General features: G+C 43.2%; 11 protein-coding genes across 11 annotated transcripts; 8 read left to right on the forward strand and 3 right to left on the reverse strand.

Annotated features, from left to right (window-relative positions):
- Positions 1-833: 833 nt before the first annotated feature.
- On the forward strand, positions 834-1,219 carry BYT42DRAFT_503966 (uncharacterized protein; the record flags this gene model as incomplete). The annotated part of the gene is made up of 2 exons (XM_051564944.1): positions 834-953; positions 1,100-1,219. The coding sequence occupies 2 exons, from the start codon at positions 834-836 to the stop codon at positions 1,217-1,219; spliced, it is 240 nt and encodes a 79-aa protein (XP_051419241.1).
- A 3,043-nt stretch (positions 1,220-4,262) lies between these two features.
- On the reverse strand, positions 4,263-5,583 carry BYT42DRAFT_585320 (uncharacterized protein). The gene has a single exon (XM_051569971.1). It carries the CDS (start codon positions 5,222-5,224, stop codon positions 4,580-4,582), a length of 645 nt encoding a protein of 214 aa, XP_051419242.1. The 5' UTR covers positions 5,225-5,583; the 3' UTR covers positions 4,263-4,579.
- A 1,563-nt stretch (positions 5,584-7,146) lies between these two features.
- BYT42DRAFT_585323 (Muskelin N-terminus-domain-containing protein) lies at positions 7,147-10,735 on the forward strand. Its single transcript, XM_051569972.1, has 11 exons — positions 7,147-7,786; positions 7,874-7,903; positions 7,990-8,126; positions 8,212-8,349; positions 8,421-8,685; positions 8,757-8,922; positions 8,997-9,177; positions 9,250-9,416; positions 9,477-10,049; positions 10,147-10,454; positions 10,572-10,735. The coding sequence occupies exons 1-11, from the start codon at positions 7,348-7,350 to the stop codon at positions 10,679-10,681; spliced, it is 2,514 nt and encodes an 837-aa protein (XP_051419243.1). The 5' UTR covers positions 7,147-7,347; the 3' UTR covers positions 10,682-10,735.
- BYT42DRAFT_585332 (uncharacterized protein) lies at positions 10,723-11,615 on the forward strand. The gene is made up of 2 exons (XM_051569973.1): positions 10,723-11,100; positions 11,205-11,615. Exons 1-2 carry the CDS (start codon positions 10,861-10,863, stop codon positions 11,577-11,579), a joined length of 615 nt encoding a protein of 204 aa, XP_051419244.1. The 5' UTR covers positions 10,723-10,860; the 3' UTR covers positions 11,580-11,615.
- Positions 11,616-11,672: 57 nt separating this feature from the next.
- Positions 11,673-13,210, forward strand: BYT42DRAFT_585334 (Decaprenyl diphosphate synthase-like protein). Its single transcript, XM_051569974.1, has 4 exons — positions 11,673-12,309; positions 12,434-12,523; positions 12,596-12,827; positions 12,917-13,210. Exons 1-4 carry the CDS (start codon positions 11,772-11,774, stop codon positions 13,005-13,007), a joined length of 951 nt encoding a protein of 316 aa, XP_051419245.1. The 5' UTR covers positions 11,673-11,771; the 3' UTR covers positions 13,008-13,210.
- A 1,135-nt stretch (positions 13,211-14,345) lies between these two features.
- On the reverse strand, positions 14,346-15,511 carry BYT42DRAFT_617672 (PLC-like phosphodiesterase; the record flags this gene model as incomplete). Its single annotated transcript, XM_051572202.1, has 4 exons — positions 14,346-14,891; positions 14,975-15,195; positions 15,295-15,402; positions 15,475-15,511. The coding sequence occupies 4 exons, from the start codon at positions 15,509-15,511 to the stop codon at positions 14,346-14,348; spliced, it is 912 nt and encodes a 303-aa protein (XP_051419246.1).
- A 722-nt stretch (positions 15,512-16,233) lies between these two features.
- Positions 16,234-18,308, reverse strand: BYT42DRAFT_585344 (uncharacterized protein). Its single transcript, XM_051569975.1, has 3 exons — positions 17,853-18,308; positions 17,673-17,787; positions 16,234-17,574 (listed from the first exon to the last, which is right to left on the reverse strand). Exons 1-3 carry the CDS (start codon positions 17,895-17,897, stop codon positions 16,475-16,477), a joined length of 1,260 nt encoding a protein of 419 aa, XP_051419247.1. The 5' UTR covers positions 17,898-18,308; the 3' UTR covers positions 16,234-16,474.
- A 1,303-nt stretch (positions 18,309-19,611) lies between these two features.
- BYT42DRAFT_617674 (uncharacterized protein) lies at positions 19,612-22,007 on the forward strand (the record flags this gene model as incomplete). Its single annotated transcript, XM_051572203.1, has 4 exons — positions 19,612-20,091; positions 20,256-20,729; positions 20,797-20,850; positions 20,943-22,007. The coding sequence occupies 4 exons, from the start codon at positions 19,612-19,614 to the stop codon at positions 22,005-22,007; spliced, it is 2,073 nt and encodes a 690-aa protein (XP_051419248.1).
- Positions 22,008-22,073: 66 nt separating this feature from the next.
- BYT42DRAFT_118374 (uncharacterized protein) lies at positions 22,074-22,796 on the forward strand. The gene is made up of 2 exons (XM_051562135.1): positions 22,074-22,421; positions 22,526-22,796. The coding sequence occupies exons 1-2, from the start codon at positions 22,132-22,134 to the stop codon at positions 22,587-22,589; spliced, it is 354 nt and encodes a 117-aa protein (XP_051419249.1). The 5' UTR covers positions 22,074-22,131; the 3' UTR covers positions 22,590-22,796.
- On the forward strand, positions 22,257-23,944 carry BYT42DRAFT_118346 (HotDog domain-containing protein). The gene is made up of 5 exons (XM_051562134.1): positions 22,257-22,421; positions 22,508-22,654; positions 22,724-23,155; positions 23,226-23,335; positions 23,415-23,944. The coding sequence occupies exons 2-5, from the start codon at positions 22,592-22,594 to the stop codon at positions 23,752-23,754; spliced, it is 945 nt and encodes a 314-aa protein (XP_051419250.1). The 5' UTR covers positions 22,257-22,421; positions 22,508-22,591; the 3' UTR covers positions 23,755-23,944.
- A 35-nt stretch (positions 23,945-23,979) lies between these two features.
- On the forward strand, positions 23,980-25,150 carry BYT42DRAFT_585351 (translation protein SH3-like domain-containing protein). The gene is made up of 5 exons (XM_051569976.1): positions 23,980-24,265; positions 24,350-24,445; positions 24,517-24,620; positions 24,710-24,849; positions 24,908-25,150. The coding sequence occupies exons 1-5, from the start codon at positions 24,158-24,160 to the stop codon at positions 25,030-25,032; spliced, it is 573 nt and encodes a 190-aa protein (XP_051419251.1). The 5' UTR covers positions 23,980-24,157; the 3' UTR covers positions 25,033-25,150.
- Positions 25,151-25,170: the final 20 nt, after the last annotated feature.

Below are 25,170 nucleotides of genomic sequence, written 5' to 3' on the forward strand. Positions count from 1 at the left end.
GCCGCACATTTTTGAGGATTTCTTGCGTTTGTTCTCTTGTTCCGTCGTTTGCGATTAAAGGAGTTGGATATATCTTCATTGATTTCCGCGATATTGCGTGTTCCGGACGTGCGTTGTCGATTAGCACATTTGATAATGGCCGAAGTCGTTTGAGCGGCATCCATGCGATATTTCTTGAGTCGTGCGTTGAGGATATTTTTGGGAACGTTTTCCGGTTCTTCCAAAATTTCTTCCCGATGTGTGTGTGCGGGGGGGGGGAGGAACTCTCCATCGATGCCATTTTCTTGAAGGTCCTAGTCTTCAACCTTTTGGCTGAGTTTGAGGAGGTCGTTGATCTGAGAGGGAGTGAGTTCATTGTTACCGTTCATAATAATTCGCGTTGCGTGGCCTGAAAGGTATTAATAGACTCCTATAACAAAAAAATACTTACATCCTAAGAATAAAACCGCGGCTCGAGAGCGACAATGACCACATCCGATGTCGGCCAACAGTGAAGGATGTTAGGAACGACATACAATGGAGTCGCCACAAATGGTGACGGTTATTTCATCACGGAGGGGGGTATTTTTTAGATATACATTATATCGGTTAGAGGAAAATCAATTCGTCGGTTTCAATTCGATTTCTTTCTTTCTTTTATCTGTCAAAATGAATCCCACCATTTGCAAAAGCTATTTCCAAGTGAAAAATCAAGTCAAGATTCTGGGAAATGGTCTACTACTGCAAAATGCCAGAGGTATTCGGTATGCTCAAAACAAACGGCGTATTTGATTTACTACATGTTGCAAAAAGGCAAGCGACGAGGTTGGTAGCGATTAAAAGCAATAAACCGAATGGTCTCTCACCTTTGCTGTAGTGTTGCCTTCTTGCACTTCTCAACTCACATTATGGCCTCCATTTTTTACAATAAGTATCATTCCCATGGTTTGAAGGTCGACGGAGTCGTCAACGCGGTCAAGCCAACAAGCAAGGCATGGTGTTGCCGCCACCTACAATCAAGTGGAAATGTGCGTTTCTTGCCGACGTCCGTCCAATCCCCAGAATCCCATCTTCGAGGAAGGCTCCCCATGCCTCGAAAATTAATTAACAACAAAAAAAGGCTCGGCTGAATGAACTTGAGAGTCACATCAAGGAACTGAAGGACGAACGTCAAAGTTGTTGGTGCAAATCGATGAAATTGAAAAAAAAGAAAAAAATCGTTAAAAAATTACTTTCATAACAAGCCGTACACCCGCTGTGCAATGGATGCCGCCTGCCAACGGAGGCCGCCCTCTTACATTGAGCGACTTTCGTCAGACAAAAGCCTAACGCATACACGGCATAACCTGGGCGAGAACTCTTGACGGAACTTTGGTATATTAATGTCAATACTCTGGCATACCGTACAGTCATGATTTCCAAACATGTGTGCAGCAGCACTTATTGACCCCCTCAGTCCTGTCCCGCCCAAGGTTATGATAGATCTAGAATGATGTGTGGGAATGTTGGGTATTTAAAAAGATGAGTTAGTAAGCTCTTTGATTGATTCAAATATTCGTCAAGATATTTTACCTTTGTTATTTGAGTTTGCAATAGCCATTGATCGCTTGACATGACTTGGATTATATGACATTGAAAAAATTTGAATTAGTATACGTTCATTACATCATAGCAAAGGAAAAGAAATTGGACTTGCCTTTGAACCAAATGGTGTACCGGAAAAAAAAACGATGAATACTGACCGCCAGGTAAGCTTCTTCTTCGATGCGGAAAATAAAATTGCTTCCAGGGACACTTAAGCGATGGATCGGTGGTGTCAGCTTGAGTAGGCAAAAAATATTGACGTGGCCAGAAGTGACGGTAAGTTCGAGTTGGATTCCAGATATCGAGAGTCCCCCGAATGAAAAGAAAGAAAAACAAATAAAGTACATGATGATAAAAAAAAACAATGGTCGCGTCAGTAAAAACCTCATAAAAAACCCTGAGGGAAAAAAAGGGGTGACGAAAATTTGAATCAATCAAAGAGCTTACTAACTCATTTTTTTAAATACCCAACATACCCACACATCTTTCTAGATCTATCATAGCCTGGGCGGGATGGAACTGAGGGGGTCAATCAGTGCTGCTTTGCGCGTGTTCAGAAACAAATCACGTTGCAACGTATGCCATAAGGTTGTCATTAATATACCGAAGTTCCGTCAAGAGTTCTCGCCCAGGTTATGCCGTGTATGCGTTAGGCTTTTTGTCTGACGAAAGTCGCTCAATGTAAGAGGGCGGCCTCCGTTGGCAGGCGGCATCCATTGCACAGCGGGTGGACGGCTTGTTACTTTCATAAATGTAATCATGCCTACCTTCCATGTCAATTTTTTTTTCTTTTTTCTTTTCATAAATTATATCCATTTGCTGTAATTGCATTCATTATCTTTTCATCTTATCCTTGTTTTTCTTTCTTGCATGAATGAAATGACCATGTTTTAAGTCAGCCTTAGCGTCTCATTTTTGCTCCATGATCCTTGACATATTGTGTCAGTACAGTGTGTCAGTATCACAGGTGACCAAGCCAGAATGCCTGGGGATCTTGATCTGTTGATGTCGCTATTCCCAATTTCTGTCTTGTTGTGCTATCATTTGCAGCAGTAGGGTGAATGACTTTGAACACCATGCTATCGCTGATGTGATTTCATCAAGATGTTGCAGCGAAATATCCGCGGTTTTTCATGAGAAAAACGCAAATACTTATCGACATTGTATCCTGGCGGGTCTAGTTGAGGGTATCTTCTCTCACACCATATTTCCTATTTTCGCCAGACATGGTTATAAATTCGATGGTGCTTTTTCCATAGTGTCTTCAGGGATATCAAGGTTGTTTAAGCATTCTAGCCGCCTTCCATCTCTCGGCTTTGGTGCAATTTCACCAGTGTTGACATATCTGTCTTTGATATTGTCGATGGTCGATCTGGATACACGAAAGAACTTTGCGGCATCGCTGACCCTCATAGCTCCCTCTCTGACAGTTGCATCGATGATCCTCTCTCGTAAGTCATCGGAAATCTTGTCGTTTTTACTCTTCAATCTTCTTCTAGTCTTCTTGTTAATGTTATTGGCATTGTTTTGTCTTGAGGTGTTTCTGCTTGATGTCGTTTGTAATTTATAGATATCGAAGATGATAATAAAAAGGCGTTTTTTTTTTTTTTTGTTTGAGAGCGTTTATTAAATAGTTATGTGTTTGTGCCCATATTGGCGCCTGCAAATGCTCATAACAATGATGATGTGTAGGTGTCATAAGTACCGGTACGGTATCGTAGTACGGTTCTAGAGTATACATCTCATAAGTTGAAATGATGAAGTCATTTTGTTGAAGTGCCAAAATCTTTAATTTCAAAAATGCGAAAACATTAAGAGGCGGCGGGTGTTCAACGCATGAAAAGGTCAGACATTGGTTGTATCCGATCACGCTCGCGGAGTAACAGCGGTTAGGTCCGCACAAAGATGTGTATACTTACAGTGATGCCTAAACGGTCGAATGCAATCGCAATTTTTATGGCCTTAATACGTATCGGGCCAAAAGGTCAAATTTAGATAAGCCAGGCATTTGGCGTCAATGTGATTTGCCATAAAGAAACCAAATCCCATCAGACAAAACGGTCATATTCCTGGCGTGATTGACGTGATGAATTCCGAGATTCTTGGAAATTCCCGGTTTTATTTTTCTCCCTGGAATATTGATTTCCTGGTTGTCGTTGCTTTTTTCTATTTGTTCGCAGCAGAAGGACCATGGGGAGAAGAAGGAAAAATGGGCTTCATAGGAAACATCGGGTGATCGCAAGTGCTGTAATGGTTCCGTTTGTTCCGTGGACTCAACTAGATCAATTGGGTAAAATTGAGACCTGGCAAATGAAAGGGTCGCGATAATGAAAAAAAATTCGGTTCACGGTGTGACGTGAAAACCCCGTCCGCGTGAGCGGCACCAAAAAGAATGATAGCGAAATTTCCCCCACAATTTACAGATTTTCGAAACCATTTTCTTCTTTGTTTTGACAGTAATCAATACTCACACCAAGTAGATGAAAAAAAAAACCTTATCTTATTGTCCTCTATTTTTCCCCCTTTTCTGCTTCTGAACGAGATTTTTTCTTTTTCCGGGCTTGCCGCTCATTACATGATGATGCTCATTATCTGGTGGGAAAAGAAAAAGACGTCAATGATTGGTTCAGTTTCAAAAGAAATCCATCTGAGCCGCTGTGACAAGAATGAAACCGTTCCTCCGGAAGATTGACCGGGGCTTGGAAATCAAAGAAAAATAAAAAAAAAATAACGCAAGTGCACACGGAACTAAACATTTTTTAAGAAAAAGGAGCCACGTTGAAAGAAAAACAGAAGGGGAAAATAAAAAGGAACGAATGTTATTACAGAAACAGGAACACCGCGCTGTGAAAAATATCAGCGAGCTATTGTTTATATCGACAAAAATGTATAGAACAAAAAAGTAAAAAAACACAAAACTTGGAGAATGGGTGAAGAAAAAAAAAAGGGGGGTGGGGGAGAGGGGCGGCTTTCCGGGACAACCGAGACCGAGACTTTGGTTTTGTTTTGTTTTGTTTTATCTTTTACGCTTTTTGATGGGTTGCAGCGTATATTCTTCATTGTCGGATGACGATTTACAAGAGTTGGAGGGCGGGTTCTTATACGAAGAAGGATACAGTGAATAATCATGAAGGGCGAGCGGAGGTAAATCATGATGTTCATGTTTGGCAGGCAGCTGATGGTGAGATGGGTGAGGGTGGTGCTGCTGATGATGATAGGCCGAAGGGCCCGAGAGATCGTGAATTGAAGGAAGTTTCAAGTCATGAGGCGTGGAAGGCCTGATCAAAGCCGTCGGTTGTGGCGGGGAAGGGATGGATGAAGACACGGTAGGTGAACCCGGTCGATCTTTATTCAGAAAGTTGTTGACAGCCATAGGATCGAGATCACCGAGAGGTAAATGCGCCTGCAAGATGGTCTTTAACATATCTTCAATCGTCTTGAGTCGCTCCTCAATCGCCTCCAGGGCGGCTTTGCTCGGAGCGTTGCGACGATCATCGGCATGGCTTGTGGAAGGATACACACATGGGACGGACGATTTCTGGCAGTTACGACAAGGTTGCTCGCCGTTACATTTCGTCTTTTTACGTCGACACTCGCTGCAAGCACTAACGATCTTGGCGCGCTTTCTTCTCGTTTCTACAGGTTCGTCAGCAGGCATCATAGGGGATGAATAAGGGATCGATGACACAATAGAATCGGTGGTTCGAGGGAAGAATCAGTGGATTGGATTTTTGAAGGTAACAAAAAAAAAATCCAAATACACAATAACAAAGGTAATCAGTAAAAAGAAAGAAGGGAAAGGAAAGTATAAAAAAGGAAAGGCAACGATTGACGGTAAGGATGTATCTTACGTTGATACGGTGGAGAGAGAAAAGAAAAGAGAGAAAGTGATGTATAGTTCAAATCCGTTGAAATGAAATTGAAAGCGAAAATTTGGGGGGTGAAGGGGGAGGAAGTTTAAAGAGGGAAGGAATAAAAATCAAGGAAAAAGATGGAGAAGGATGAATAAGGGAATGGGAAAGAGAAAGAGGAACAAGAAGAAAAAGGAAAACGGAAAATACTCTGGTCAACCAGTCGGCTGCCATCTGATTGGCCGATCACTCCGGACGCGACACGGCACACACCGACCGCTCCATTTTGAGGAGGCGCACGTTCCCAATGGCTGGTTTTTTCAAAGGGCGAAAAAAAATATACATTATCATGTTCGGCAAGTCAGGACCGCTAGGACCGAAATTTTTTTTAGATATCTCGTCCAATTGAATGAAATAGTCTGTCAATGTACATGTTCATCATTTCATTAAAAAGCATGCAAGGCATCTTGAACGGGCCATTTTTCATGATCCAGGTCAGCATGGTGACCACGAGCCGTATTACGCCATTTTGTGTTCCTGTAATCAACGTTGCCCCACCGGCCATGGTTTCAGAAAAGCATCGCCATTTACTCTTTTTTTTTTTTAGAACGAATGCCGGCATCATGCAATATCATACCTACTGCATGGGTAAAAATGTGGCTATGCTTTACAGTTTTCATCCTGCATAGTTCAATAGCAAGTACATAAACCTAGCACTATCGAAAAACTTTGAGCTGCTTCGTCATTCCAAACATATTATATATCATTTTTGTTCGATGAAAATGAGGTCTCGTTAGGACAATGAGAGAAGCGCCGTGTGTGATCTACCTAATGTTGTGTTGTGTTCCATCTATTTTGACGGGTACCTGCCTTGGTTATCATACATTGCATTTCTCAAAACCCGCTGTCTAAGAAATGGTGCTATGCAACTGTGATTGTCTGAATCGTGCTATTTTTTTTTTTATTTTTTTGTTTTTTTGGCGGGGAGGGTATCCGATTCCTTTTTTTCATAGGCATCCTCGCGTCAAAACCTCCACCTACCCATCTCCGCTTCGCTCCGCCGCCCTACGCCGTGCACCCCGGAACAAATGAAAATATGCAGTTGTCGCCAAAATACAGAAACCATCAACATTGCTGCATGGTGACAAAATGATAACCCAAAAGTTCGGCTATGAATTCATTGTGCAAAATGAAGAAAAAGTTATTTAAAGTACATGCGACGGCTTTGTCGCCCAATACGGCTGTCGCTCCAGCTTCCCAACACTGATGTTTAGGTCGGTAAGGGCTCTGTATCAAGTATTCGAAAAATACATTCAACACTGACAGCAAGAGACATGGTTCGTTCCAATTGCCCGGCAAGATACTCACTGGCATTACATGGTAGTAAGAAGAGCGTTCTTCTTGTCAAGGATGATTTATAACAGTGTGGTTTTGTGCGCGCCACCGTGGGTGGGAATTGGACCGGAGTTCTACAACGATTTTGCATAAGTGTTTTTCCCATGTCCTCTTTTCGACCTGAGGTTCAAACCCGTCGATTTGTTTCATATCACTGTTAACTGTAAAAGGTCTCTACTGAGAATTCATCGTTAACGATGATGCTGTTATTGCTAAATTATACATGAAAAGGTTACAACCAACATAAAGTTTGACTTTACACGCTGACGGCGATCGTAGACGGGATATCAAAAACATAGTTTTGTGACACGGCGGATGGATTATTCTTTTTTTTTTTTTTCATCGAGACGATCAAACGATCAACGAAGGAAAAAGAAGACGATGGTTCCTTCCGGAAAAAGGAATGATTGTTAAATGAACCGGTTGATATCAATTGTGGATAAAAATGGCGTAGATAAAATTTTCACACCTCTGAGCGGGATATAACTCATCTTGGGCTGAGTGAATTTGTGTGGATTTTTTTTTCTTTTTGTACTTGATGAGCAAGGATATAGTTAAAGACCCGTGTACGTTGCCTCGCAACTCTAACCAACGTAATCGCTCATCGAATCGACCTCATCGCGCCAATAAGGATCGGTTTTCAGTTTTCCAACAGCAACCGCATCATACCTATGATCTGTCCATGGCCATGAATCCTCCCATTCACTCATTAGCCATGCACGCCACGGCGTTTTCATACCACGACGCATCCAAGCCCACCATGGGAAACGAGGCTAATACGGCATCTTCTCTTGTCGCCAATACAATGGCCACGCCATTACCCTATTTTATCTATGATTACTCATCCCAGTCCGGAAGCTATCATCCTCAAAATATCTGTGAAAATAATCCTGCCGAACAATCCTCCCGTTGGTCCTCCGGAGCCCACGATCAATCCCAATTCATCACAATAGCGTTTGAAAACCCCGTGGTCGCCAGTAAGTGCTGATTTCGTTGTTGCTTAAATTCCCGAGAAAATTGCTCAGTCCAAAATCTTTGTTATGATCCGTAAAATCCCATCACAGAATCGATTCTGTTTGGAAAATTTCATCGAGGTAAACCCCGTCGTTCCTTGTGTGCATAATCTGGATATTTCACATAATGAAAATGAAAAATTAAATATGGAATGGTCGCGTTACAGGTCACGTATGCAATCTTAAAGAGTTTAAAATCTTTGGCGGGCTTGATCCAGACAATATGACCGAACTGCTGCATCACGGGCTTCGTAACGATACCCAACCCGAAACCTTTTCCCTCAAATATTCACATAAGAACCTCGTACGCACACCACCATCCGCGCAACCTCCTCCCTATGCTGAAACGAAAAAAAAAATCACTCATATTTTTTTTCTTGTGCTTGTAGGTTTTTCCCATTCAGTATATTAAGATTGTACCACTGGCCACGTTTGGACCCAACTTTAACTACAGTATATGGTATATCGAAGTCCACGGGATAGCCGATACCTACATTATGCGCAGAGTATTCTCGGAATACGAAAATGTAACTGATCCCTCTATTTATGAAATTCTGTAAGACCATCCATTGATCATCCTTGTTGCTATGTTTGACAGTTCCAGCAAAACGAAACGACACGACTATGTTTAAAGTATTTCCGACAGCGCAATATGATGGACGTCTTTCACGTTTTAAAGAATCGGACCGGGATTCAATTGGAGCATCCTTTATTGACGGAACTGCATGACACATTGATCCATGGTGATTTCGATACAAGCGAAAAACTGCTTCATCAAGCGTACGAGCACGATATTTTTTTACCTTACGCCAATGAAGCACAGTATACAGCAATATGGAAAAAAATCTCGCCCGTGAACGAAGGTAAGTCAAACAATCACCCTGTACGGATCATTCACGATTGAACGAAAAAACATTTTGGGCTTCTGTGACAGATGGGGACGCTCCTTGTGCTCGAGGAGGCCATCAAATGTGTATTGATATCGATGACCGGAAAATTTACTTGCTGGGAGGATGGAATGGTAAAAGGGACTTGGCCGACTTTTGGTGCTACAACATTAGCGAGCAACGATGGCGTCTGTTAAGTTCAGACACCCGAGAGTAAGTATCCTATTAACCCTCTCTTGTTTTTATCCGAGACGAAACAGAGATTGCTTACCATAAAATTGGATTAGGAAAGGCGGGCCAACTCCTCGGTCTTGTCACAAAATATGCTTTGATCCGGTCAGCCGATCCATCTTTGTGCTGGGTCGGTACGTGGAATCACTCGCTATTTCCGACACTGCCCTGGAATCCGATTTTTATCGTTATTATGTCGACTTTGACCAGTGGACCAAGATTAGTCACAATACGGCGGTAAGTTGCCCTGGATCTCCCGGATCAGTCCTTCCAATTGGAAGTTTAACCAGTGCTTTTTATTTATGACAGCAAGAAGGAGGCCCAGAGTTAATCTTTGATCATCAGATGTGTGTTGATTCGAAAGAAGAAACATTGTACATCTTTGGTGGTCGAATCGTGTGTCCCGATCCCAATGTTCACAGTTACAGCGGGCTGTATGCATACCATATTGGGACCAATACGTGGAAATTAATCAGGTAAAAAGCGATCACCGTCACACACGGTTGAAGCAAGTTTATTGACTCGGTTCACTTCAGGAACGAGGAAGCGTTAAGTTCAGGGATGTCGTCGCCGGCATCCTCGGCCAGTTCCACGGCAGGCCCTATCCTTAAATCCCGCGTGGGGCACTCGATGCTGTTTGATCATATTTCTCGGGATCTGTACATATTTGCTGGTCAGCGTGTTAAGGATTACTTGGCCGATCTGTATCGCTACTCGGTCGACACAGATACATTGTACGAAGTCACACAAGATTATTCCAAAGATACCGGCCCCGATGCAGGATTTACACAGCGTGCCACCATGGACGTCGACCAGCGGGAATTTCATGTGTTGTCAGGTTACATGCGCAATCAAGGCTGCGATGTCGTCAAGAACGCTTTCTGGATATACAACCTCGATAACAACCGATGGAAGAAGATTTATCAAAACGAAAACAAAGATCCCGAATACTGGCAACGCATGGATCAGGTTGAACCTCGGCCACGATTCGCGCATCAGATGGTGTATGATCCAAAGACACGAACTCAATACCTTTTCGGTGGCAACCCAGGTGATCATTCCGAAACGAGCAAACGCTTGGACGATTTCTGGGAATTATCGCTGGTCAAGTAAGCAGAGGATGATGATATATACACACACACATAAAAGAAAATAAGGATTAACCAATGGGAAAATACTCACCACCACCGCCACGTCTCAAAACAGACCTGATCCGAAATCCATTCTCCGGCGATGTCGGTACCTTTTAAGAATGCAAAAACTACGAGAAATGAGCCGTTCGGCGCGGTTGCAACAGTCCACCACCGCGTATGGTGATGATGACGTGAGTCAAGCCACATTGAATGCCCTCCAGTATCTACGCACCCATGTGGCACCTTTGGTCAATCACGAGCGGGAGGATGAAACCCTCGAATTCCGCCAAATGTGTGCGCAACTGTGTCTTCCTGATATCGTTATGCAAGACTCGGATTACACAGATTATGTCGGTACGTCTCTTGCCACCGCACATAAAGGTAAAAAACAAGAAAAAGCTGCAGCAAACTAATGGACGATAACGTGAACGATGGCGAGGGTGATGGCGTGATGATAGAATAAGGCTGACAATATAACTTTTTTTTTGTTGGCGTTAGACGTACTCTATGGTGAGCGGACGCGATTATTTGAGAATCTACTGGAATACATTCCTGAGGACATGAAAGAACCCACGGGACAATTGGTCAATGCTGTAAAGCTAGTTTAGGATGGAATAAACATTGACAAAAACTATAAACGGAGAATTGATCCGATGTTTCCGAGATCTTCTTTCCTTTTGACTTTTTTTTTATTACTATTTTGTTTTCTTCGGTCATTTTTTGCACCGAGATAGAAAGAAAGTTAATTTTTCTTCAAAGAAAAGAGTGAAACAAAGAAAACGACAAGATGCCGACGAGGGCAATCAAAGATAGCCTTTTTGTAGGCCATGCAACCTTGATGACATTTGTTTGGCTAGTGGCTGTCCCACTGGGGGTGGCGGTGGCGATGTTTGGACGACAGCATAATTGGCCTTGGTGGCCGAAAGCGCACATGTTTATTATGATCACTATGGTGATTCTGCCATTGACCGCCGCCGCCATTTGTGGCTTTACCTCTGCCGGCACCATCAAAGTCAAACCTCATTCGGTAAATGCATAATCATGTGAATACATAAAAGAAAAGGAAAAAGAGGAGGTGGATGGGGGGCGGGGAATCGCTGGAAAAAAAAAAAGATATTGACACATTCGTAGTTGACGGGAACCGTGCTTGTATTGTTGGCTTTTTGTCAGATCCTACTGGGCCTTGGCAACCATGCGTTGTTCCGATATCGACAAAAACGGAACACGGTGCCTAAGCATCGACCGTGGCACAATACAGTGCATATTTGGCTTGGTCGATTGGTGCTGACATTGGCCGTTATTAATATGCCGTTGGGCATGCGTATCAAACGCGCGGGATTGGGCTTGTATATCGGGTACGCCGTGGTGGTCCTGTTCTGGGCCATCGTCTTCCTGGGACTGGTCTGGACTAGCACGCGCAAAAAGGTTCTCAAAGCGACCGAAAACGAAAAACCACCCATTCAACATGAAGCCACCCTCAAAGAACAGCCCACCGAACCGAAATAGCAATCGTCAATACAAAAAATAGAAACGGGCCCTATTCGGACATTCAAAATTCCAAATATAACAAAAAAAATTAAAAAAAAAAGTGGGATTGCATGTGTTGCTTTTTTTTGTATTGAACCGTGCCTATGAGTGACGTTTGTTGGTACTTTGTTTGATATTTTTACTTTGCTTTATGACTTATTCTGCCCCATCATGACCACCACATCTACCCTTATAACGGCGCATTCTCGTCGCACTTCTCTTCAACTGTTGTCCAGTCCAGACGATATCTCCTCTGTCTCTCATTCGGCTCCATCGCTTCTGACTTCTTCTCCCATCATAAATACCTACACACAACATCGTTCGTCTATTTCTCAACGGACACTGGCCCATCATTTATCATTGCCTCTGAAAACAGTAACAACAGCAGCCAGCGACTTGCTTTGTTATGTGACTCTTTACGCCATTCACTTTATCTATCTGATCTACATTGTCCTCACCGTCCCAAAGTCACTATTCACACAGACCCTGAATCATTACCATAACAACGACGTATCGACAGCAGCAAGGATAGCACGTGATAAATCTCATCTGACCAAACTTCCGTCTCACCTGTCGATTGTAGTGTCGCAGGAACTGATGCATGAACGAACGAGCGACGACTGGGATACCATTATCGACGATCTGTGTCTTGCTTCTTGCTGGGCTTGGCAGTTTGGCATCCAAGAGATGTCGGTATTTGATGCTTCAGGTAAATGGAGAGAGGGGTGTGTGAACTGAGGACTTTGAACAGAAGCCAGTTTCCATGGATTCATGTTGTTGCGTTGATGGATGAAACGGGGTAATTGACGCAAGATGAATATGAAATAAATTAGGGGTCCTGAAATCAATGACCGTGGAAATCCAGAAACGGCAATCGTGTGCATTGCACAATTGGATGAAATCGTCCAATCAACCACGACCAGGTACGATTGACCTTGGACAAAAAAGTGGACTTGATCCGAAAAGATGAACTTTTTGCACTAACCTTTGCTCAGCCATCACTTTTTCCGTTCTGTCAGGACAGGACGGCGTTGCTTCGATTGCGCAAAAGGCACAACAGCTCGTGGACGAACCATTGAACGCCATTGACATTAATATGATTGATCGAAAGCTACATGACGGAACCTTCTCCGATCCGGATCTCATGATCATCTACGATGGCTTACCGCACCACTACATTTGCATAGATGGGTTTCCACCATGGCATATCCGATTGACAGAAATTGTGTAAGTGTTTCACCAATGTCCCCCCTTTTCATACTCCGGCAATTCTGATCCAACCATTTGTTTCCAACGTTGCCTTTTTTTCTCAACAGGAATCGATCAAATCATCATCGTTTAGACTATAACATGTTTTCAAGCTGTTTATATCAATTCTCCAAAGTAGAGCAACGTTTTGGTCGATAGGGCGCGAAAAAAAAAGAAAAAAAAAGAGTCTGCTTTTTTCTCTATTTCTTTTTTTTAATGTTCCCTTTTCAGGCCGAATAAACAAAATTGTATCCATACCATTTATTGCCACCGCACACGGTTCCATTCCCGCTTCTTTTTTATTCTCAAATCATTTATGGAAACAGAATTATGCCTATTAAGGAATTCCACATGATTATCACGTGCTCATCATTTGCTTGGCAGGCACCCCTTGGCACCATTATAAAAAAAAAGTAGTACGTAGCCGGCACAGCGCATCACTCGTCAAGCGTAGTACCGGGCTGAGTATGCTGTAACTTATCACCATTGTGTCATTGCAAGATTCAGCTTCTTAAAAGGCTCAGCTCAGCAGAGGTTACGTTGATGCCAATATGTAAACTGGTACTGCTCTGTAATGAACCTATTTTTCTGAAGGAATTCAAGGGCTCATTCAGTATACCAGCAGCAGTCTTTTCACCTTATTAACATGATCCGAAGAATAGATGAATTGTCACATTAAAATGTTTATTTGAAGCATCCATTGAATCGATTGTTTATAGTATTTCTAAAGTTTAGGGCCGGGTGCCAGCAATCGAAAGAATCCTTCTAGTGGATTGACCTCAATACTCCTCGGCGCAACAATTCGTACTTGACATGCGATGTTGGACATGTTATCTTTGCTGTAACTGTGAAAACTGACGAGCCTTGCAAGTTACGGCTTGTACGTGTTATTACGGCAACCGAGATATTGAATGACAAGTGGGGAAATAGAGAGCAAATCAAGCACAGACCTGTATGATGGAGATTCTATGTAATTGCTTGTACCATGCCACCGAGACTTTTGTTTTTGGTATCAAACAAGTTTGCTATATTGCTTGTAACTCCCATCATCCATTCACTTCTTGCCAATTGACTTGATCCTTGAACCAAATGGAGTCTCTTGCCCCCTTTCTCTTCCTTCCCAATCCGATCATGCTTGATGCCGTCTTCGTTGCTGACGAGTTTTCTTTGGAGGCGCAGCCCCAAAAAGCCATGGTTTCAAAACATGGAGGCTCTGACTAAGCTTACTGTGACCAAGAAACGGAAATTACTGGTATAATGAGCGCATTTTCCTTTAAAGAGAGGTTCCATAACTGCACGAGACTTGCTTTCCTTGAGCCACGGTTGAACGATAAAACGGTAAAGGATGTCGTCTTTTACAAGATTGCCGATCCGCCAAACGACGTTTTCTAGCTTATTTATATGACAAAAAGAAGCAAAAAGTAGAGTATGTTAAGCGATGCTGAGGTGTTTTATAGTGATAACAAAAATTTCCCAATCTTGATAAGATGCCGGCGGTTATATGCCAATAAACTTCCAACTGGCCCAGTACATGCCCTTTTTCAATAAATAGTAGTACCATCGTCGGCGTCGGTGGGATAGGTAAGTGCATGATTTCAGGTAGTGATCAAAATTGTCCGGGGTCATATTTTCGATATCATGACGTACGTGTTGTACCAAGGTGTCGATGAAATCACCTACCACGCCATTGACGCCCCATACCACGCAATTATGCATTTGGCCAATGTCGTTGATTGTCCAGCAATACACCCGTTTCCCCAAGGCTTGGGCTTCCTTGATGAACGCTTGACCGTCCTCATCGACCAACGTCGCAAACGGCATACTCAATTGATCGACTTCGTGGAGAAAGTGTTTCCGCGCCGCTTCCAGTGAAAGGCCAATGAAGCATAGTGCATACTCTGGGAACAGTTCTTTGGCCCGTTTTAGAAAATCCGGATGCCACACGCCAAAGACGACTTGTTTTTCCAAAAACGCCCGATCCTCTTGATTATAACTGTGAACCAACAAATGCACCGCATCCAAAATTTCCAGCGGATTATCAAACTAATTCATGGAAAAAAGAAAAAAAAGGGAAGAGTTGACATGAAAAAAAGGACATTGCATGTTAAACACCAAACACACTTTACCTTGATATCGATGATCATGTAAACGCTCTTGTTGGGTATCCGTAGCAGCATATTGAATACGTCTTGTAACCTTGGAATCGGCTGTTGTCCCGCTTTGGTAACCAAGCCGTCAATGTAACCATGCCAAAGACAGTCATTCACGGCCCCGGTGCCTGTGGTGGTTCGTTGCAATGACAAGTCATGCATCATGATGACTTCGCCATCTTTACTAATGCGTATATCTATTATACACACACAAGTCAATGGAAAAAAGTCCCATGGCTGGATAAAAGAAATAACCAGTGCCACATTCTGGGCCATCATGTTTCTTAATAACTTACCGCCTTCAAGTGCAGTGGTACCAGCTTCGACTGCTTTTTCGTACGACTGGATTGTATTTTCGGGATATTTGCCGGAAAAACCACGATGGGCAATCACATCAGGGATGTCTGTTTAGCATTCGTGATGAGCTTTTTTTTTACAGTTCTCGGACATGTGTTGCAACCCCTTCTACAGCCTACTTCTGCTGGTTGCCTTCGCTGTTTCGTCTAGAGTCATGGTCATATTTTTGAATGTTTTTACAAGGTCCTATCCTGTGCGGTAATGTCCGCTATTTATATTAAGTTCAGGGCGGACATAGAAGATCACATCTTTTTAAGGTTAGGATAATTACTATTTTAGTCCATTTTCGGGGGAGCAAATTTTCCCACCTCCTCCATCTCAAGTCGCTGTATTTATTTTTCCATCGTTGTCCTTTTTACTTTTTTTTTTCAATCATGAGCGTTCCTTATGATCCAGTCAACTGAGCACCATAATCACGAACCCTCGCGATGAGTCACAGACCACATCAGTATAGGTTGATGACAACCCACTTACGAAAGCCAATCACTGATTTGAATTCGCTAAAACCATGCGATCTCTCTATCTGTCTGCTACAAACGGGTTCAATGTTTTTGTTTGGCATTCAAATACAATACAAAATTATGCTAGCACATTTTTTATTACACAGAAAGTCTAGGCATTGAAAGTGTGGTTATCAAGCTGATAGGTCACATGTGATAAACACAAAGCAGACTTTTCGTTTTTTTCTCACTTGCCATAATATCAAAATGCGTGACGCGAGCCAATGTGTAAGAAAAAAATTATACAACAACGACCTCGATAAGTAATTTAACATTTGTTCTCGAGAAAGCAAGGTGATATGTTTAACCTATGAGAGAAATTTGAATAATGTACCAACGTTTGGTATCAACGGCTCAGTTTGATATGCACATGTTCAATGACCTTTGAAGTGATTTGCCGAGATAGGCGATCAGGCAAATTTAATTTATTCATGATTTTCGCATTGCAACTGGCAGCCATCCACGGTCAGAATTAAATCCATGAATGACTGATTTACAACTACCTGCTTGCTTGTTTTTTATAAAAAAAAAATGATGACATGATGTTGATTTATTTACATACTTCTAGTTTACAGAAAGAGAAAAGGGGGTTGGTGGAAAGCAATGAGAAATGAAATCGCTAACTTCGCCAATCATCGTCGGAAGCGTAGGATGACGAGGTAGCCGAAGAAGCGGTGGCTGAAGAAGGGGTGGCGGGAAAAGAGTATGGAAGCAATCCATACGTGGGATTGATAAGAGAGGTAAAGTTTCTTGCCGGGGAGCCGTTGGCGGAAGGATTGCTTTCAAAGAGACGGTTACCGTGATGGAGGAGACAGCCAGCGCAATTACACGTGTTGCCGCGATAACAGGTTACGACATGAACTTTGGATCTTGGACGCCCGTTGGATCCGGGATGAAGCGGGGTGATGGTCACCAAGGCCGATTCGCCCGCTTCGTCTACGAACCGGCCTTCATGATCTGCGAGAGGAAGAGACGGGTAATCCGCACCAGGTGGTGGTAGGAATAATTCGGTTATTTCCTGTTGTGTGTCAGCACTGTTGATGCCATTGAAGCTATTGGCGCTATTGGCGCTAATATCAGACGGATAAGGGCCATGATTTGGCCATGAAGTCACTGGGACTCCATTTGGAAAATTTTGCAACAGGGTTGCATTGTCGGATGGAGCGGAATTAGCGCAAAAATTGTTTCTGCGCGCACCATCGGATGACAGGGTCGAGGATGGACCAGAACATAACATGGAGGAGCTAGACACCATAGGGTTGACTGTGGCTATGCAAGCGTTGTTGGGAAGCACATCAGTATTCTGCAAGGTTATTCCAGCTTTGGCTGGGATGGCAGAATCTATGCAACCGGAAGAGGGTTCAGCAGTGGCAAGGAGCGGAATAGGCGAGCCCACTAGCCCGTGATACGGGGAAATGTCGTTTTCGTCATTGTGCGAGGTCGACGACCACGAGTCGACGACCGATTCAGGATTAAAAAACCCAATGGACGGGATCTGAACTAGCGAGCTGAAATTATTATTGCTGTGGCATGGAATCGAAGTCAGCCTCGATGATTCCAAAACCGACGTGGCGTGAGTGGCTTGTCGCGGGTCTGTCGATCCCGCTTGACATTCGGGAGAAGAATAATCCGTCGTAGGATCATGACCCGTTAGCACTGTTTCTCCGTGGCAATGGCAAGCACCATTGGCTATGAAACGCCCAGACGAGGTGCCAGCAACTAGGTAGGAAAATAAAAAAGAATGGACAAAAAAAGACGTAAGAATTTCCATCTCTATATGGCTGTGTTGTTAAGCGTGTTGCTAAGAGTGCCTATACCTGATTTAGGACTACGCGGACGTTTGCAGTACTGGCAATGCGTAACAGGACGACCTTTTTTCCTGATTTGCACCAGAGGACGATCGGTATGCTTGCAGTGAGATGATCGATGGCCCTGTCATTCAAGCTTATTAACAAAAAAAGCAGGAAAAAAAGTTCCAGATATATTGAATAATTTACCTTGATGCAGGTGGCACATGCGTATTTCACACCATCAATCATCATACCTTTATACGTGGTTTCGTGAATGATAAAAGAAGTATAAATGAATAAGATCAAAAATGAATGAGTGACAAGGAGAAGAAGAAGGAAAAGAAGATGAAGAAGCAGTTTAATGCCGCAAAGGCGATCCTAAGAAAAAGATGAAAGATAAAAGAAAAAGATATTTAGAAGATAAAGCGCAGATGTGACAAATGCATACAGAAGATTCGTTCAGGCAGAAAAGAAAAAAGATACTACAAAAGGAAATAAAAAGAAAACAAAGGTTTAAAAGAATTCTATAGTTTAAATAAAAAGAAAAATCAAAGAATAAGAATAAGAAGGGGCAAAAACGATCGATGGCCTCTATTTCTTTTCGATTTTAAATTACTGAAGGATCGACGAAGAAACAGAAACCTAATACTATTGAATGTATGGCTGCCATTAGAAAAAACCCAAAAAAGAGGGTTCAGCTGCCGCTTTTTGTATTACCGCGTTAATTTGGCCAATGGCTTGCACGGCAATATCAGCGCAGCCTGATATTTTCCAAAACCGGGGCAACTTTAAAAAAATCTTGTGGCAGGCACCACCCAGGCCAAGCCAAGAGCCCCACCCAACCTATGTCTTATTAAAATTTCGTTCTAGATAGAATACTCTACCAAACCTGCCAACTATACGCATTTACCCATATCGAAATAACCGCTAATAAAAAATTCCACTTAGGGACCAAGCATTACAAAAACCTTACAATGGGGACTGTGGGCTTTTTGAAAAAGTACTCAAATAACAAAAACGTTGATGTGCCTGCAAAGTCTCGAGTACATGTTGGTTCGAAACAACAAAGGAGAGGTGGGATGCTTAGTATAGTAAGCTCCCATCCAACACAGTTGGCCAATGTCTTAAAAAAATCGTATCATTTTTTTTTTCTTGTGATAACCTGCCTTCGGGCTCTCCACTTTGCGCACGTTGCCAACCTAATGTAATATTACGACAACGTCATTGGCTCCTGATAAGGCATGGCTTTTTAATGGCCCTTTATCTATTACTTTATCACCGCCATAACATACAGCTTTTTGAAGTTAATTTGTATGAAAAGAAAGGGAAAAAAAAAGATGGCTTGGATCATTATTTTCTTTTACAAACGGTTGGTTGTCATTGGCTCATTCAGGTTTATCATAGTTACGCTGTAGAATAGCAAATTCCACCGTTGTTAGAGTTTTTTCTTTTGGTCATTTATCGCAAGAGTCAAACAGGGTCACCAGGCCAGAAATGGAAAATCTTCCTCCGATAACTCCCCGTCCAACAAAAATGGGCCCTAGCATTTTCCAGAAACTGAACGAATGGTTTCGTTTTCAGCATGAATTTTCTGAAACTCGAATAAAAAAAGGCACACATTTTACGATTTTCGAGTGCAATGTCATCAGAATGACTTGATTGGTTCATTTTTTAGTAGACGTCATGTGTGACTGTTCATACGCGGGGATGGCGGGTGTGTTCTTTTCGTTCTGGTGGCAGGTGGGGCCTTATGTTGTCGTTTCCGAAAGTGGGACACTTTTGGGAGTGATTGTTGCCTAACACATTTTTTTTTTATCTTTTTTTTTTTATTCTTATTTTCTGAATTCTTCTTGTTGGTGTAGTCTTTGTTTTCCCTTTTTTAAAGGCTATCACTTCTTACCGCATCCTTTCCTTTCCTTACAAACTCCAAAAAAAAAGAAAGAAATTTCAACCGTTCACGTTCGGCATGGAGCTGACCTCAGAGAACCTCCAATCCTTATTAACCGATCTATCCTGGTTTATTCAGCTTGTGCTGGCGGTTATTGGCAGTCTGCTGATTCTTTTACCGTTGGTTTACACGTTGGTACTGCATCACGATTGGCATTTTCCGTTGATTTCGGTGTCTCGAAAACTCGTTCGTGGTTGTTCGTCCGCCCTACGATGGACATGGATCGGTCACGGCACTTTTTATGCAGTCGCTCCGCTCATAAGACCCGTCAGCTCTATTCTTGGCTTATTATGGCAACTTGTTTTTACAGTCACTGGCATGTCATTGCTGTCATCTCGAGATGCTGGTCAGCACCCCAATAGATTCAAGTCCTCGATCTCAAATTCCAAGGCTTCTCCGACGGTCAATGTTTGTCTGTCAAATATCGATCCCAAAGCAACTCTGATCACCGGGCTTGTAAATACGGGCAATTCTTGCTTTCTAAATTCGGTGCTCCAGGTACTTATGCGCGATTCGAGTTAATTTCAGGGAACCGCACGCGTGGGACCGACGAAAAAAGGAGGCGGGAGAGAGAGAGAGAGAAAAAAAGCCAATCCTCCCCATTTTCATTGTATCCTTTTTTTTTTTTTCTATTTGACACAAATGCTCACCCTATCCAATAGGCTTTGTCAAGCTTGCCACGATTGCAATCTTATCTCGACTTTGTCACGCAAAATAATGTTCAATCTCTACCCCTGACACGTTCGCTATTAAAAACGCTACGTCTACTTACCGTCCCTGTTCGCCAACAATCGTCTTTTCGACCAACCGAGATCGTCAATGTCATGGCCTCTTCCAATACTCGAGTGGTGAACCAAGAACAGCAGGATGCTCAAGAACTTTTCCAGCTCATCTCCAGTTCTTTGGACGCTGAAACCCAGACCGTGGAACAGACAGGGCTGGCCGGCGATGGTCTCAAGGACGTGCTTCGGTGGTCATCTTTTCAGAAGATCGTGTATCCTCACCCAGGGGGCCGACCGACGGTTTCCCATGCAAACTCCTTCTCATTCTTCAAGGGCCATCTGAATATCCTCGCTGAAAATCCTTTTACGGGTTTGCTTGCCAATCGACTGTCATGCATGCAATGTGGTTATACAGTACGTTTTTCATTGGATGCATGCAAGCGCACTGGTTCTGACTGTGTCCTTTTTTTAAAATTTACAGGAGGCCATTCGCCATTTTTCTTTTAATAACGTGCAGCTGACCTTGCCTCAAAAGGTTCGTCATTGTTGTTGACAAACTTTTTGTCATTACCTGAAAAAAATGCTGACTGTTCTCTCTCTCTCTCTCTCTCTCTCTCTCTCTCATAGTCCTCCACCACATTGGATGAATGTTTGGAGCAATTGACGGCGATGGAATATCTCAACGATGCTACCTGTCGAAAATGTTCACTGATTGATACGGTGCGGGATTTGTGCTCGGAAGTGGAAGCGTTAAAGGATCAAGCGTCGCGTTGCAAAGATACAAAGACGAAGCGATCGTTGCTCACGAAAATGGTGCAAAAGGACAAGATTCGTCGAGAGATTGAACACCGACTCAACGTCGGCCGGATCGAGGAAGAAGAAAACGAACCTTTTGGCAAAGACAAGGCCATTATGCTTCGTACTGTAAGCCGAATGTCCAGTAAACAGGTCATGTTCGCCAAACCACCCAAGATCCTGTGCCTTCACATTTCCCGATCGGCATTTCATACTTCCGGTGTCATTTATAAAAATCAGTGTCACATCTCGTTCCCGGAATACTTGGATATGTCGCCCTATTGTACGGACGGAACGCTCAATACACAGCCGCACATGCCGATTTCCACGCTGACATCGAAAAATGCGGCCAAGTATAAGCTTATGAGTACAGTGGTGCACTTTGGAAGTCACAACTTTGGCCATTTCATTGCCTACAAACGACGCATGATGCCCAGTCACTGTTCATGCCGTCAGTGCAGTTCTTCCAACGAACCGCCGGAACTCAACACCCACGACTCCTGGTATCGTATCTCGGACGAAGAAGTGGACGTTTGTAGTTTGGACGATGTCTTGCGCGCCAATCCATACATGCTGTTGTATGAACTCGTGGAGGACACGGCGATGGCGGTGGACGAAACATCCACTCAAGCGCTGGCCGTCGCTGCATCGTTAAAAGAAGCAAATCCGCACACTGTATTGTCGGGCGTGGACGCTGTTGACGATTTTCAGGCCATGTGCGATGTGACTGAAGAAATTGCTGAGCTGCAGGCAGTTCAACGTCGACGATCGCTCTATGATCATGACCAGTGCGACCCCTGGATCGCCAAGTGCCATCATCCGGGGCGAAGAACCAGTTTGTCGTCCCACGACTGGATGGCCAAACAATCCCAAGTCACACCCTTGGCCATTTACTAGATCCAGCATATCGAACGACCGTTCTTCAACCCCTTTTACTCATCCAACAACTCGATCACCGTATATTCTTTCTTTCCGTTTATCATTCTTTCTTCTTATCATCCATCCTAGAAACCCTTACTTAATGCTGTATTATCGAAAGTATCTTTCCTTTATTCTATATCCTGCATGTATATGCTTTGTTGTTTTTATTCTTTCCCTTTTTATTTCCTTTGTTCTTTTCGTTTTATTTAACGACCACTTTTTCATGATTGCATTGATATTTGATTTATCACTAACCTCCATTTCTTGCGTTGTATTCATACATTTATATTTTGCTAGATGCTTTTGCATAAAAAAAAAGTTAGAAATTCCATTATTGAACAGGAGAAAAAAAAATTTCAATCGTGAGAATGGTGAAATAGCATGTGCTTGGTAAATTTTTTGGTTGGGGCGGGTGTGGTTGTTTATCGAAAAAAAAGGGATTCCAAAATAGGAAGAATGCGGACTTGTCATCCTAGTTTTCAAAGCTTAAATAGTCTTCACGGTGTACCAGCGTTTACTCTTTTGTTTTCTTTGCTGTCTTTTACCACGATCAAATAAACATGCCGCAAGGTTACAAAGTGGATGTTGAAAAGGCAGTGGGCCACCAATTTGAACCCGTTTACGTAAGTGGGTCAAAAGAATCAGTCACTGGGGGTGCGCGAACCACTTAATTGACCAACTTTTCTTCCTAGGTAAGCTGCAATCGCCGCGATTTTTTGCTCTATGCCTTGTCCGTGGGAGTACCTGATGACGATTTACGGTGGCTATACGAATTGGACGCTAACTTTGCTCCGTTACCGACGTATCCCTTAAGTCTGTTGCTCAAGGGCGATGATGGGGACGTGAACTCTTTTGTTGAGCGGTGGCAAATCGGCGGTTCCCTTCCTGGCGTGCCTCACTATGATCCCAATAAGATCGTTCACGGTGAACAAAGCTTAAAAGTGATCCGTCCGTTCCCGATTGAAGGAGGACGGTTCAAATCCGTACGTACCTGTACGGGAGTGTACGATAAAGGCTCCGGCATGGTCATTGAGTCGGTGGTTGATCTTTACGGTGACACAGACGGGCTGCATTACTGCAGTATGGGTACAAAGATGTTTGTTCGTGGTTACGGCGGATGGAATGTAAGTAATCGCTTTTTTTTCTTTGTTCAATAGTCTCTGTGGTTTGAAAATAACCTGTGAATTGAGGCAGGGACCCAAAGGCCCGAAAGCAGTGCAATACCTTCCACCGAAACGAGCCCCTGATGTGATTGAACACTTTCACACCGCACGAAACCAAGCACTGCTGTATCGTTTATCCGGGTAATTAGAGCGACCTCTTGAATTTCGCGACTGTAAATTTTTAATCGTGTACTCATGCCGAATTTGACTGGCGTTTTAGTGATTTCAATCCATTGCATGCGGATCCTGAGCTGGCTCCACGAGTAGGGTTCCCACGACCCATTTTGCACGGTCTGTGTTCGTATGGCCGCTGCGGACATGCTATCGTTAAGCATTTTGGTGATAATGATTACGCTCGTTTCCGGTCCATCGAAGCCCGGTTTGCTCTTCCCGTATTCCCCGGCGAAACCGTCGAAGTATTGATGTGGAAAGTCGACAGTCCTGATCCCACTTTTGACGCCGTCATCTTTGCCGCCAGAGTCAAAGAACGCGATGCTATCGTCTTAAGCCACGGTTATGCTACTCTTCATAAAAAGTCACCCACTTCATCCAAATTGTAAAAAAAGAAAGAAAAAAGACGCTCTTTTTACAACTAAATAACTCGAAAGTCATTTTTTCTTGAGAAAAATCCGCCCCAACCAATTAAGCGCTGGGCTACGATATAAGAAAAATGATTATTTATCTTCTTCCTATCCCTTGTCGATCAAACAATACGTATATATAAATGATCTTGATAACGAGCGAGTCAATATGAAGAAACTGACTGTGCAGTGGTGTGTATTTGATGCAGATGGGAGGTGGGGAGAATGGGGACGCGAGCGAGGGCTGTCCAAGCCACCCGAAGCGTTGGAGCTGTGTCGGGAGAGGTGGCAAAAATTTAACGGTCACGGTGTCAACTTTCAAAAGGATGGCGTTGAAAAGGGCGGCAACCAGGGTTCCTTTACAACAAAAAAAGAGTGGACCATGCATCGTTTCAAGGCTCAGGGTGTGAGCACTCGCGTATTCTCCAAACCACAATGGGTGCATCCCAAAGACAGACTTAAGCAGTGGACCATTCTTACCGGCGACAAGGTACTGATTTAAGCATTGAGATTAACAGTATCCACTCAAATTTAACCACGGACGACTAAACAACAAAAACCTTGTTACTTTCAGGTGGCGATTATTGCGGGTAGAGATAAAGACACTATTGGCGAGATTAAATCTGTCAATCGTCAGACCAACACGGTCATTGTCGAAGGCAAGAAATTGGTACGTTTTTTTCGCCATCTTTATTGTGGAGTATAGTTACAAATCGCTTAACTGTGATTGCCGTGATTTAGGCAAAGAAACATGTCCCTATGCAACCGGGAGCCCCCGAAGGTATCATGCGAAAAGAATTACCCATTCACGTATCCAATGTCATGCTTCTTCATCCTGATACACAGTACGTTGTCGAACCATCGAATGAACACTCACATTCGGTCACACTCGTCGCTGATGGCATCTAATTTCGATTTTACTTTTTTATTCCAGAGTTCCTACTCGTATCGAGCGACGTCAGATTGAAACCACTTTAGACAATGGTCAAGTTAAGAAGCGTTGGGCTCGATTTGTCAAGGGCACGGAAATTGAGATTCCTAAACCGGAACGAAAATACAACGATCGAAGTGGAGGTAAGCTCGGACACTGGAAAGAAGAGAAGGGAGAGAGACTGATTGCATTTCAATCTAGACGAGCAATTTTCTACGGCACCAGAAGATGTGCTGGCTGTGACTTATACACCTTCCAACGAACCTCCTGTCCCTGCTGACCTCGTTCGGGAACTGAGAAACCCTTACAAGCGACGTACCGTATAATAGATATAGACCCCATTTCTTTCATGTACAATATTTACTCTCGTTTTTCTACTCATTTTTTTTTGTGACCCTGTGGAGCATCGCCATGAATAAAATGGATGATCTACAAACCCAAGTGCATTTGGCTCATGATTGCTG

The sequence above is a fragment of the Radiomyces spectabilis genome, assembly GCF_025331425.1.
Source record: "Radiomyces spectabilis strain NRRL 2753 chromosome Unknown BYT42scaffold_14, whole genome shotgun sequence".
Taxonomy (NCBI): domain Eukaryota; kingdom Fungi; phylum Mucoromycota; class Mucoromycetes; order Mucorales; family Radiomycetaceae; genus Radiomyces; species Radiomyces spectabilis.